Raw genomic sequence first — 12417 nt, forward strand, 5'->3', positions numbered from 1 at the left:
TGTTACTGCGGCACTGGCTACATAACCACTTCCCCTACAGGATCTCATTTAATATTTTTAAAATTGTATTGAATTTCTTGGGGTGTCATTACTTAATAAAATTATATAGGTGTTATCATTTGTATATTGCTTTGTGTGTTCACCATCCAACATTATTTAATGTTAATCTCTGTGAGGCAGGCACATTTTGCCTTTATAGAGATAGGAAAACTGCAGGTGAGAGGAGTTAGCTAGCTTGTCCAAAGTCACAGAGCTAGAACAAAGCCAAGATTTAAACTGAAAAGCCTATCCCCTTGACACCAGATATCAAGAGCACCCTCAGCCCTCTGAGCCACTGCACGGCAAGGACATGCACCTGCACAATGGCTCTCACACCAGTTAGACTGCTCACTTACCCCACCAGCTCGAAGCACAGGGCTGACCAAAGGCAAGTCATCCATCAAACCTCATCTTAGTTAAGACCTTTTATAGTATAGATACTACAAATGGCACAATCATCCCAGTATTACACCTCTTAACAAAGCCACATGCTTTTTACAATTACAAATTAAAATATATAGTTCGAAAAAAAAACCCCAAAACTTATAGGAAAAACAATCAGATTTGTGATTACCTGGGGGAGAGGGGAGGTTTTGAGGAAGGTGGTCCAAAGGTACAAACTTCCAGTTATAAGATGAAGTACCAGGGATGTACAACATCCTAGTAATGTACAACAGGATGACTCTAACTAACAATGCTCTATAATATATAGGAAAGTTAAGAGAATAGATCCTAAGAGTTTTTGTCAAAAGGATAAATGTTTTTCTACTTCTTTCTATGGTATCTGCATGAGGTGATGGATGTTAACTAAACTGACTGTGGTAATCATTTCACACTATGTAAGTCAAACCACCACGCTGTACACCTTAAACTTATATAGTGCTGCATGTCAGTTAAATCTTAATAAAACTGGGGGGAAAGGAATGTATGGTTTTATTTAGAACAGATTGATATCAATGATGATGAGCACAATTTAATCAGAACTACTCAACTAAAAATAATTCTAGTTTGAAAAGTCTATAGGCCACAATAAGAACCAGTAATAAAATAAAGGTGCGTGCAGCCTTGAACCAATCTCTTCACCACTTCTCTCCATACGCCCTCAATAACTCTTCCTCCAACATCCCTGCTTGTGTCAGCAAGTCTTTAAAGTATGAACCAAGTTATTTTTTAAAGTTAAAAACAAGGAGAAAATATATACTTTCCACTCTATGGAGTCTTCTTTCTTCTTGTGTATATGAAAATTTCTTATTATAAGTTTTTTAAATATGCAGAAAAATTGAAATAGTAATAATGACTACCCATATAACATTCACCTAGATTCAACAATTGTTAACAGTTTGACCATCTTTTCTTTATCTCTATAAGGAAGATTATCAGCGTTAGAATTTTGCTGAAGCACTTCAAAGGAAGTTGCAAATATCGTGGTACTTCATATACTTTCCCACTGTTATCACATTTTAAAAAATCAATAGCAAGTTTTCTCTAGGTTTTCCTTTTTTGAAGTCTGATGCATTCAAGGTCCATACATTACATTTGGTGGTTTTGTCTCTTTAGTCTCCTTTTTAAATCTAGAAGTACTGCTCCTCACCCTCGCCCCACTGACGTTTTGTAAGAATAAGAACAGATGTCTTCTAGAATGCCCCACATCTTGGATATGTTGTTTCACATTGAATTCAAATTGAGATGTGCACTAAGTACAAAATACGCAGCAAATTTGAAGACTCTATCTTCCCTTACATCAGTGCTTTCACTTTCCGTGGTTTCAGTTACCTGTGGTCAACTGTGCTCCAAAGTATTAAATGGAAAATTCCAGAAATAAACAATTTATAAGTTTTAAACTGTGTATCACTTTGAGTGGTAAAATTTAGCGCCCACCCACTAGAGACATGAATCATCCCTTTGTCCAGAGTCTCCATGCTGTATATCAGCCTGTTAGTTAACTTAGTAGCTATCAGATCTACTGTCATGGTAGCCAAATGCTTCTGTTCAAGTAACTCTTATTTTATTTAATAATTATCCAAAGCCATTCATGTAACTTGTATTAGAGTATATTGTTATAATTGCTTCATTTTATTATTAGTTATTGTTGTTAATCTTTTACTCTTATTGTGCCTATAATTAAACTTTACTATGTGTTTGTATAGAAAAAAACATAGTACAGCTGACCCTTAAACAGCTTAGGAGGGTTAATGACACTGATTGCCTGCGTAAAATTTGAGTATACCCTTAGTCACCCCCTACATAGTCAGATTCCCAGTCGCCAGCTGGTCCTTGAACAACACAGTTTTGAACTGCGTGGGCCAAATGAAAAAACAGAGTATAAGTAAACCTATGTAGTTCAAACTTGTGCTGTTTAAGGGTCAATTCTATATAAAAGGTAAGGTTCTTTCTTCCTTTTTTTTTTTTTTTTTTTTTTTGAGAGGAAGGGAGATAGCAAGAAAGACTTCTGCACACACCCCAACAGGGATCCACCTAGCCACCCCTGTGTGGGGCCAATGTTTGAATGAACTGAGCTATCCTCAGCACCTGAGGCTGATGCTAGGACCCACCAAGCTATTTTCAGTGCCAAGGGCCAATGCTTGAACCAATGGAGCTACTGGCTTCAGTAGAGGAAAAGAGATAGAAGGGGGAGAGGGAGAAGGAGAGAAGCATATGGTTGCTTCTCCTGTGTGTCCTGATCAGGAATTGAACCCAGGACATCCATATATGGAGCCAATGCTCTATCCACTGAGCAAACTGGCCAGGACCAAAGGGCCAGGTCCTATCTTTGGTTTCAGGCATCCACCAGGGGTCTTGGAACATATCCCCACAGTTAAGAGAGGACTAGAATATGAAAAAAGAATGTAAACTATCTGATTAATAATTCTGATTACAGGCAGAAACAATAATATTTTGGATATACTGGGTTCCTTACATTATATTTTCAAAATTCATTTCACCTGTTTCTTTTTAAACTTCTTAATGTTGCTACTAAAAAGTAATGGTCACCAAGGTAGCTCTCATTATATTTCTACTGGACAACAACAGTCTAGAAGCTTGATTGGATTCAGACTAAATATTTTTCCTAACATACTTTCTGGATGGTGTTTTGTCACTAACACAGTGTGATCATCACCATTTTTTTTCCAATTAGTAAGAATTTTAGATAATTTTTAGATGCAATGTTTTTTCTGAGTGGTTTAGTATCCATTAACAATCTTAGCCTGAATCAATTATAACAAAGCAGGTTCAAAAATGACAACTAGCATTTTTTCTTTAAATAATGTACCTTTATTCTCTCTACCTCTCTCACCCTGTTAGTTTTCTGCTCCTCTCAACTTTATTAGGATTCATGGATTGTATTCAGTATTTCACAATCAAGTTCAGTCACTTCTCTTTTTGTTTCTCATACTGTACCATATTTGGCCAGTGGAACCCCCTTCAAGCCAAATTCTATGTCCTTTGACAACTTCCCAATTTTGGCATGGTACAAGATATTCAAGGTCCCCCCTTTCCCCTGCCCCAGTACTGGTTGGACTTAGCCACTTCTCTAGGGGTTCACAGTCCTTTTAATGAGGAATGGTACTTAGAAACCAAGATCTGGTATTCAGTGTGCTCACTGGTATTATCCCTTTCAGTGGACAGAGTTATTAAAAAATCATGAGTTCATACTGAAGTTTCCAATTTAAATTTAACATTATTTTTTAAAAACTTGTTTGAAGTGACATTTGTATTTCATTTCTCTTACACTGAAAAAGCTCGGTTTCTAACATATTTCTTTTACATTGCCATTGTCTACCAACAATGAACCTATTGTGTGAAGTTTAAAATTCCCAGGGTAGACACTGCAATGCGACCTAAATTTACTTAAATTGTTTCCCTGAGTGGTTACATTACCAATTCCATACACATCGGGATATTTTCACACCATGCTAGTAGCTTCTTTGGTACTGCAGTCTTCTCTTTTCACAATTTCTTTTACGAGGGTCAGATATTTATTGCCCTTTTAAAACCATGAACACCAAAATGTAGTTTTGGCCTTCTGTCCCACCTGTCATGCCACCAACAATGCAAAGCTTGTGTCTGCTCTACCAGAAGCAAGAGCCTGGACCACAGAACACAGCTCACAAGTTGCACAGGATGCAGGCATGAAGATAATGGCTCAACAACATGGCTTGTAAAGCAGGATATAAAACACAGAAAAAGGATGTGAGTGAGCACTGTACAAACGCCCAAAGGTGAGGAAGAAGTTCACCAGGGCCAAAGGAGAATGCAAACGCATTGCTCAGCCCTGCCAGTGGACTTCCGCAGAACCTTTGCTAGTGTTAAAGGTTAAAATCGTCATCATCATCACCTCTTCATTGATTTCAGTACTGGAGGAGGCTAGAAACAAATCGCCCAAATCTCTCAGGCTACAGAAAGTATGAAAGTGAAACAAACTGGCTACCTTTTCGGGTTCATTTCCCAGAATTTCTTCCCTGCTCCTCCGTTGCGGCCTTCTTCAGGATCCATCGCGACCTGAGGAGAAACCACAGCCAATGAGCCACGGGTGTGACCCGCTGAAGGCGGAGGCGAGGCTGAGCCCCGCGCGCGGAGCCGGGCGAGCGGTGGGCGGTGCGCCAGCCCCGACGCTCCCCAGCTGCTCCGGCCGCGACGGTCGCCTGCGCGCACAGCCTCCAGCCTCTGCACGCGAGCAGCGCTGCAGGAAAGCAGTGCCTCCTGGACTTTGCCCTCCGCCAAGGAGGATCTCCCTCCACGGTCCCCGCGCGACGTGCAGTGCTTCCTCCGTCCACCCGCCCTCGTGCTCAGAACCCGCTTTCCGTCCGGCGCTGGCTCTGCGCGCTCGGGACAAAGGGATCCAGTACGCGCGGCCGGAGCCGAAAGCTTTGGGCCAGGGATGCTCCAGGAGCTCCCGGAGCGAGTCTAGGTCCCCCACCACCACCTGGAATCCCACCCCCACTTGGACTTCTCCATTGGAATCTCCCCCTCCATGCCCTCCGAAGCCTGTTTCCTACAAGGACCAACCTCAAGAAATTGGAGAGCCCTACTCTTCCTGCTAACGGTCCCCGTCCGGTCCCCAACTTCGCACGCCCCTACCTTGGCCTTTCCTCGGATCGTTCCCCGAGACGTGAATTTTGTTAGAAAAGAGGCAGACCTTAGCGGAAAGCCCAGGCGGACGCGAGCTGAAGCCCCGGCTTCCGGGACCTAGGAGGAGCCGAAGCTCGGCGGCGCCCGGCTCCCGGCAGCCAGGGGAGTGAGCCGGCAGTGCGCAGCCCGTGCCCTGGGTCTCTTTTGCTCGACCAATCAGCCAGGGTAGTTAGTATTGCTCCCCGCCCTGCTTGATTGAATGCTGATTGCTCGACAAGTTATGAAACAGGTTGACTTTCCAGGAGGAATGTCCTTGCTACCGTTGGCGTCCGCAAAACAGCAAGTGGAGAACCGCCTACCAGCTGAATCATCCGTGGCGCTTACATTTACAGTTATGTCTCAGTAAGTCCAGAAAAGTCTCCATGTCTATATATCTGGTAGATAGATAGAGAGAGAGATAGAGAGATAGAGAGATAGATGATAGATAGTCACATACTTGGCTCCCCGGGGCTCGAGTAGATAAGAGAAACTTTCTTTGGCATTGCATCTAATACAGTTAATAAAACAGTCTCCGACCTCTCTCATTTTGTGGTTAAAATGAGTTAAACTTCACTTCCTAATAGCACTTTTAAAAAAGCCAGGTGAAATTTTTCTGCAAGTCTTTCTTAAGTATGTTTGGCAATTTCTGAGGTTATCTGTTTATCGACCTTTTAACTGAAGATAAAGGAAAGGAAATAAATAGGAAAAATTAATAAGTAAGTTAAACGGAATTTTCAGGGTAGAAATAGCATTTGAAAGTAATATTTTCAAATTTTAGCTATCAAATCAATGCCCTTGTTTTTCCCAAGGTGTTGCAAACCTTTTACATTTTTTAAAAATATTTTTAAATTTATTGGTTGATTTTAGAGAGAGAGAAGGAAGAGAAACAGGGATTTGTTCCACTCAACTGGAGATTCGAACCCAGAGCGGTGGGGTATCCGGTCGACACTCTAACCAACTAAGCTACCCTACCAGGGCCCAAACTCTTACATTTTAATTTGGATTATTAAAGATGTATTGTGTATTTTGGCATATTACTTTAGTTGTAATTTAATTTCATATTTTACTGCTACAATCTTACTCATTTTTTCTTGTCCACTATCTTCCTCAAGTTGATGAATAGTAAGTAATCTTCACAATTAAAACTCATACAGCAGTGTTAAAGAAGTTTTTCCTGCTTATAAACCTAGGGGCAACATATTTTAGTGACCTTCAGTCTGCATTCTCTGCCTTTCACCTGTTGCCTCTTCGCACACTACAAAAGTTTAAAAGAAAACGCTTTTATTTCTTACAGCACCGTGTATTTTCCCTGCTTTCTTTACATCATGTTCAAAACTGTCATTTTTTTTTCCATCCTTTACTCCAAATTTTTCGTGCCTTGGTTTTATTTATTTATTTATTTATTTATTTGCCATACAGTCGGGTTTCTTTCTTTACAAACTGTTAATTAATTAGACTTTCTAACACGCCACTAATGTTCTCTGTGTTCTAATTGGATATGCATGTGTCCAGCACAGGTTCACTGCTTAAAGGGTTACAACAAGCCCTGTGGTCCACAGGGGGCAAATGGGAAAAGCTTTCCTCTTCAGCACTTGCATTTTTAATCTGATTTATGCCTCTCTTCTGTTGCCACGTTTGGTCCCATCTTTAGTTTGTGATCTTGTTATACTGTATGTATACATATAAACTTTTAAATCCTACCTAAAACATGCAGGATATTTTAAAAAGTATAATATTATGCTGATTATACTGTGTCTACAGGCTTGAGCTTCAGGTGAAAATCTCTATCAAGGACATACACAGTTTAAAGATCAGAACAGCCCAGAGTTTTCAATAAAGTTCTGTTTGTCTATTATATATTTTTTACGTTCTTTGCTCCACTGTCATGAAAATATGACTATAAAAGACGAAGGACCTAAAATAGTACACAGCTCTAGTTAATTCCCAGCCACAGTCCTTGACCTTTAAAGACTGACTCCTGTTTTAGGTTACTGCCCACTACTTCTGATGATAGGTTGCAGCTGCACTTGGCCGTGACTGAGGGAAACCCAATGTTTCCAAATCTTGACTCACACACTTTCATTCAAGCAGCTGTTTTTCATTTTTGAGGTGCGCTTTCCAGAATTCTGCAACTTCCTGTCCTCCATCAGCATGTAGACTTTGCACAGCTTTGTATGTGGTCTCCCAATACCCAAGATTTGCATCCCTGCTGCAGTCTATCCTATATGTATCTGTGGAAATAATAATAATAATAATAATAATTTCCTAAGCACTGACCATGTACCAGAAACTGACCCAAGCACTTGAAAGATTAATTTATTTAATCCTCACAAGAATCCCATGAAGTAGTTACTAATATTTTTATGCCCATTTTACAGTGGAAGAAACTGAGGTTTGTGTTATTTGCCCAGTCACATGGTGGGTAAGCAGCTGACCCAGAACTTGAAAGCAGTACAGCCCTCATACCTACACTCTTAACTATTAGCCTACACTATGTTTCCATATTATGACTCCATCTTAGAAAACCTGCAGTGCTCAATGCTCCCTACCACCAACTACAGCAGATCTAAGAGTGTCCACTTAGCTTTCAAAAACTACAACGTATTATTCCCCTCTGGCCATCTTCACCCACCTACCTTTTTTATACTCTCTTCCTTGCCGCAAAGCATACGTACATGTTCATTCCATTTCAGCCAATTCACCTCTCAGATGATTTGCTCTTTTATTTTTTCACTCGGTGCCTTTCTACATGTAAATCTTTAAGTTAATTTACAATTGTCTTCAGTACCTGACTTTATTACACAGCTTAGACTTTAGAGTCAGAAAAACTTAGATTCAAATACCATTTCTGCTATTTTCCTATGTGAATTTGAACAAATTACCTAATTTTTCTGTCTCTCAGTTCTCTCTCTGGTAGCGAGGTGGTAATAATGGTACAGAAGTGTCTTGAATAACGTCATTTCATTCAACACCAATTTGTTCAGTGTAGTTTAGTTATAATGTTGATGAGATGCTCTAGAAATTATAACTATATAATTAATTATAATTATATAAATTATAACTTATTTATATCAATTAGCCTGCAGTTAAATTTGTTTTGTTGTATGTCATTTTGCATATAGCCACAGAACCTATCAACAGTGTTAAGTGAGGACTAACTGTACCTTATAGTGTTACTACAAGATTAAGTGATTTATCTATTTAAAAGGCTTGTATAACATCCAAAACAGCCTAAACAATCAACAATTGTCACATATTAGTGATAATACTGTATCTCAATTTATTTTTGGCCTTTCTTGGCATTTTTTAGCCCTCATGTATGTAGCCATGCATATTCTCTCTAATGCTCAATGGAATAATAAAAGGGGGAAAAGCCAGTACCTAAATAATAAAGAAAATGAATACAATTCCATTTCATGCCTTCACTGCCTCTCCCCCAGCATCTGTCACTATGAATATTGCAATAATATCAACACTAGTCTCTCTGCTTCTACCTTTATCCTTTAACAGTCTTTCTCCATCCTCCCCTCCCTAGGGCTTTTTACGGCTTAGTCAGAGTTTAACTTTATTTTGGATTATTGCCTTAAACACGCCTTACACCGGTAGCTATTAATTTGGGTTAATCGTATGACCGCGGTGGCTGGCACGAAATTTACCAACCCTATGTTAGCATGGCTATTGTTTAGTCAGTCAGTCAAATTCTGTCACTAATCCAACCATTGCCCTCCTCAGTCAGAGTAAAATGTAAGATTTTCCCCAAGTACCTACATGATCTGGCCTCCTCTTAACTCTGACCTCCTATTACTATTTTCTCATTAATTCTGTTCCAATCTCTTCAGTCTTTTCCTTGAAGATCCAAGTATGCTCTCAGCTTAGGTCATTTGCACTTAACACTTTCTTTGCTTTAAACTCTTTCCTCTTAAGTTAGCTGTACAATATAACTCATTTCCTCATTTTTGTGGATCTTCACTCAAATGTCATGCTCTGTGGCTTGAACCACCTAGAAACAGTGTCTGGCACATAGTAGATGCTCCATAAATATGTATAAAGTGAATGAATGGGATAAAAGAGCGAGCAGGTTGATTTGAAAAAGTGTGGTCTAAGTGTAAAATTATATATAAAGACTTTGATACTGTCTGACCAGGCGGTGGTGCAGAGCGTCAGACTGGGATGCGGAAGACCCAGGTTCGAGACCCTGAGGTCGCCAGCTTGAGTGTGGGCTCATCTGGTTTGAGCAAAAATTCACCAGCTTGGACCCAAGGTCCCTGGCTCAAGCAAGGGGTTACTTGGCCTGCTGAAGGCCTATGGTCAAGGCACATATGAGAAAGCAATCAATGAACAACTAAAGTGTCGCAATGCACAACGAAAAACTAATGATTGATGCTTCTCATCTCTCCATTCCTGTCGGTCTGTCCCTGTCTATCCCTCACTCTGACTCTCTCTCTGTCTCTGTAAAAAAATAAAATAAAATAAATAAAAATAATTTTAAAAGGCTTTGATACTAAGATAGAACATTGTTTGTTGCTTAAAATGTTTTAAGTTATTGCTTTGGCCAGATAGCTCAAGCATCCTCCTGAAGCACAGAGGTTGTCTGTTTGATCCCCGGTCAGGGCACATACAGGAACAGACTGATGTTCCTGTCTCTCTCTCTCTCCCCTCCTCTCTCGCTAAAATCAATAAACATTTAAAAATATACTTTTAGCCCTGGCCGGTTGGCTCAGCGGTAGAGCGTCGGCCTGGCGTGCGGTGGACCCGGGTTCGATTCCCGGCCAGGGCACATAGGAGAAGCGCCCATTTGCTTCTCCACACCCCCCCCCCTCCTTCCTCTCTGTCTCTCTCTTCCCCTCCCGCAGCCAAGGCTCCATTGGAGCAAAGATGGCCCGTGCGCTGGGAATGGCTCCTTGGCCTCTGCCCCAGGCGCTAGAGTGGCTCTGGTCGGGACAGAGCGATGCCCCGGAGGGGCAGAGCATCGCCCCCTGGTGGGCAGAGCGTCGCCCCTGGTGGGCGTGCCGGGTGGATCCCGGTCGGGCGCATGCGGGAGTCTGTCTGACTGTCTCTCCCCGTTTCCAACTTCAGAAAAATACAAAAAATATATATATATATATATACTTTTAATTATGTGAACTTATACTTATTGGGATACTTCTTCATAAATATGGGTTTTAGTTCAGTCAATATTTATTCCACAAACATGTACTAAGTGCTTGCCATATTTGTTAAACATTGTGCTAAATTACAGTGGTAAAGGAATTAAACATTATATTCCACCTAGAGGAGATCATAGATTATTTTATTGGTAGCACTTTTATTGTCCCAGATAGACTGAAATTGTGTCTTTGTCCTTGTTTGTGTCACAGTTAGTACAGTGCTTTTCCAGTGGTAGAAAATTCTATAAACGTTATTGTCGGGCTAATTGCCTTATTTTCTTTGAATCTGTTTGCCACCCAAATAACATTAACCTTTTCTGAAAAATACCTTTCTACCCTACCTCAAGCACATATAATATGCAAATATCTAAAAAAAACCCTCAATTTTAAAGGTAAAGAGTGTTTGTCATATAAATTCCATAAACAGTGAGTTTCTCCCAGTGCATTGAAATGTTAGATGTTAGATGAGAAAGGTCCACCAGTGTTTTAGCTACACTCATTAGTTCTCTTTATCCTATAGCCTATTAAACAATGCACAAATAAATCTTAATTCCAATTTCTTCCCTTTTAATCTCTGTAAATGTGTTGTTAATAATTGTTTACATTTCTTTAATGTAGAGTTTTCAGATTTTCAATTCTGCCATCAGTGTTTCTGCCATTACATGTGTTTCTATCCCAATAAGCATTAACCAAAATGTTTCATATGCAGAGAGCAGACTGATGGTTGCCTGAGGGGAGGGCGGTTTGGTTGGGGGACTGGGTGTAAAGGGTGAAGGAATTAAGAAGTACAAATTGATAGTTATGATATAGTCACAGGGGTCTAAATACAGCATACGGAATATAATAAATAATATTGCAATAACTATGGATGGTGCCAGGTGGGTACTGAAAATACCTGACTTCCTCAACCCTTTATTATTATCTCAAGCCCCTCTTACAACTTGTCTATTATGTTTTTCACCTACTTTTCCTTCTTCTCCTAAAAAGGGAATCTTTCTTTCAGGAGTGTCTTTTCGTGCCTCTTCTATAAATCCTGTGTGTTTCTTTCCCTGATTACTCCTATAATTCATTTCCCCTGTTCCTCCTTGCTCCTCTGTTTTGCCAATCTGAGTCTGAATTAAAGGCTCAACACTGTGAAAGAATGAATGTAAGTTCACTTTGATGTACTTTATTGACCTGAGTAAGAGAAAAAAATATACCTGGGATTTCCAGTCCAAGGAGCAAGACACATGACTCAGTCGTGGCAACAGGAAAGGATCCACACACTCTCCACCCACTTAGGTGTAGTAGATTTCTACCTATAAAGGACATGTACTGTCCTGATGACAAAGAACAGTGAATGACTGTATCTAAACTCATGTGGGATTACATCAGATTGATTCTATGCACATGTGCACTTAAATAAAACAACAGTGGCTCTCAATGTAACTTTAATACTCTAATCATCTCCCAAGTTATTTCTTAATATCATTTAGCCAACACTACATTAAAATGGTAGTCAGATGATAATAAATTGACTTAATTTAAAATTAAGTGACTTAGCCATTTGTCAAGTGAATGTGAAATAAGGCACCTGAAACCTGTATGATTATGTTATCCAGAGCAGCCCAACAACTTCAATTTTTTAGAAAAGCCTCACTTCTATTCCTCTGTGAATACTTCCGTCTCCCCTAGTCTGAATGGATTTCTAACCTTTCTTCTTATTTTAAACAGTACAGCAACTTATCAAAAAACAAAGATTCAATAAATTCTTGCTGAAATATTAAGTGTCAAGAATCTGATATCAGAGACAACTTTATAGAAATTAGACTAGTAGGGTAGCTGCGTAAGTTATCATTAGAGCACTTTGAACGTTCTATAACCTCTGTCATCCTTAAAACACTGAATAAGTCCCTGTTCTCTATTTAAATAAATTACCACCTGACCAAGTATTGGTGCAGTGAATAGAGTACTAGGCTGGGACATGGAGGACCCAAGTTCGAAACCCCAAGGTCGCTGGCTTGAGGACCGTGTCATCTGGCTTGAGTGCAGGCTCACCAGCTTGAGCACAGGATTGCTGGCTTAAGCGTGGGATCATAGACATGACCCCATGGTCACTGGCTTGAATCCAGAGGTCGCTGAC

At 40.1% G+C, this 12417-nt stretch overlaps 2 protein-coding genes across 5 annotated transcripts in view; one reads left to right on the forward strand and one right to left on the reverse strand.

The window, feature by feature from the left end:
* LOC136384195 (ATP-dependent translocase ABCB1) overlaps positions 1 to 5273 on the reverse strand; it is a 93027-nt gene extending 87754 nt beyond the window's left edge. The window contains exons 1-2 of the mRNA XM_066354296.1: positions 5119 to 5273; positions 4469 to 4539 (exon numbers count right to left, since the gene is read on the reverse strand). Coding sequence (XP_066210393.1) covers positions 4469 to 4533 — 65 coding nt within the window. The 5' untranslated portion in view covers positions 4534 to 4539; positions 5119 to 5273. The remainder of the gene's footprint in view (positions 1 to 4468; positions 4540 to 5118) is intronic.
* A 104-nt stretch (positions 5274 to 5377) lies between these two features.
* The window catches only part of RUNDC3B (RUN domain containing 3B), a 198491-nt gene continuing 191451 nt past the window's right edge, over positions 5378 to 12417 (forward strand). For all 4 annotated transcript variants that reach the window (XM_066354315.1, XM_066354316.1, XM_066354313.1 and 1 more), the window contains exon 1: positions 5378 to 5511. The gene's annotated coding sequence lies outside the window, so the exon portion shown is untranslated. The remainder of the gene's footprint in view (positions 5512 to 12417) is intronic.

Source organism: Saccopteryx leptura, chromosome 12 (genome assembly GCF_036850995.1).
Source record: "Saccopteryx leptura isolate mSacLep1 chromosome 12, mSacLep1_pri_phased_curated, whole genome shotgun sequence".
Classification (NCBI taxonomy): Eukaryota; Metazoa; Chordata; class Mammalia; order Chiroptera; family Emballonuridae; genus Saccopteryx; species Saccopteryx leptura.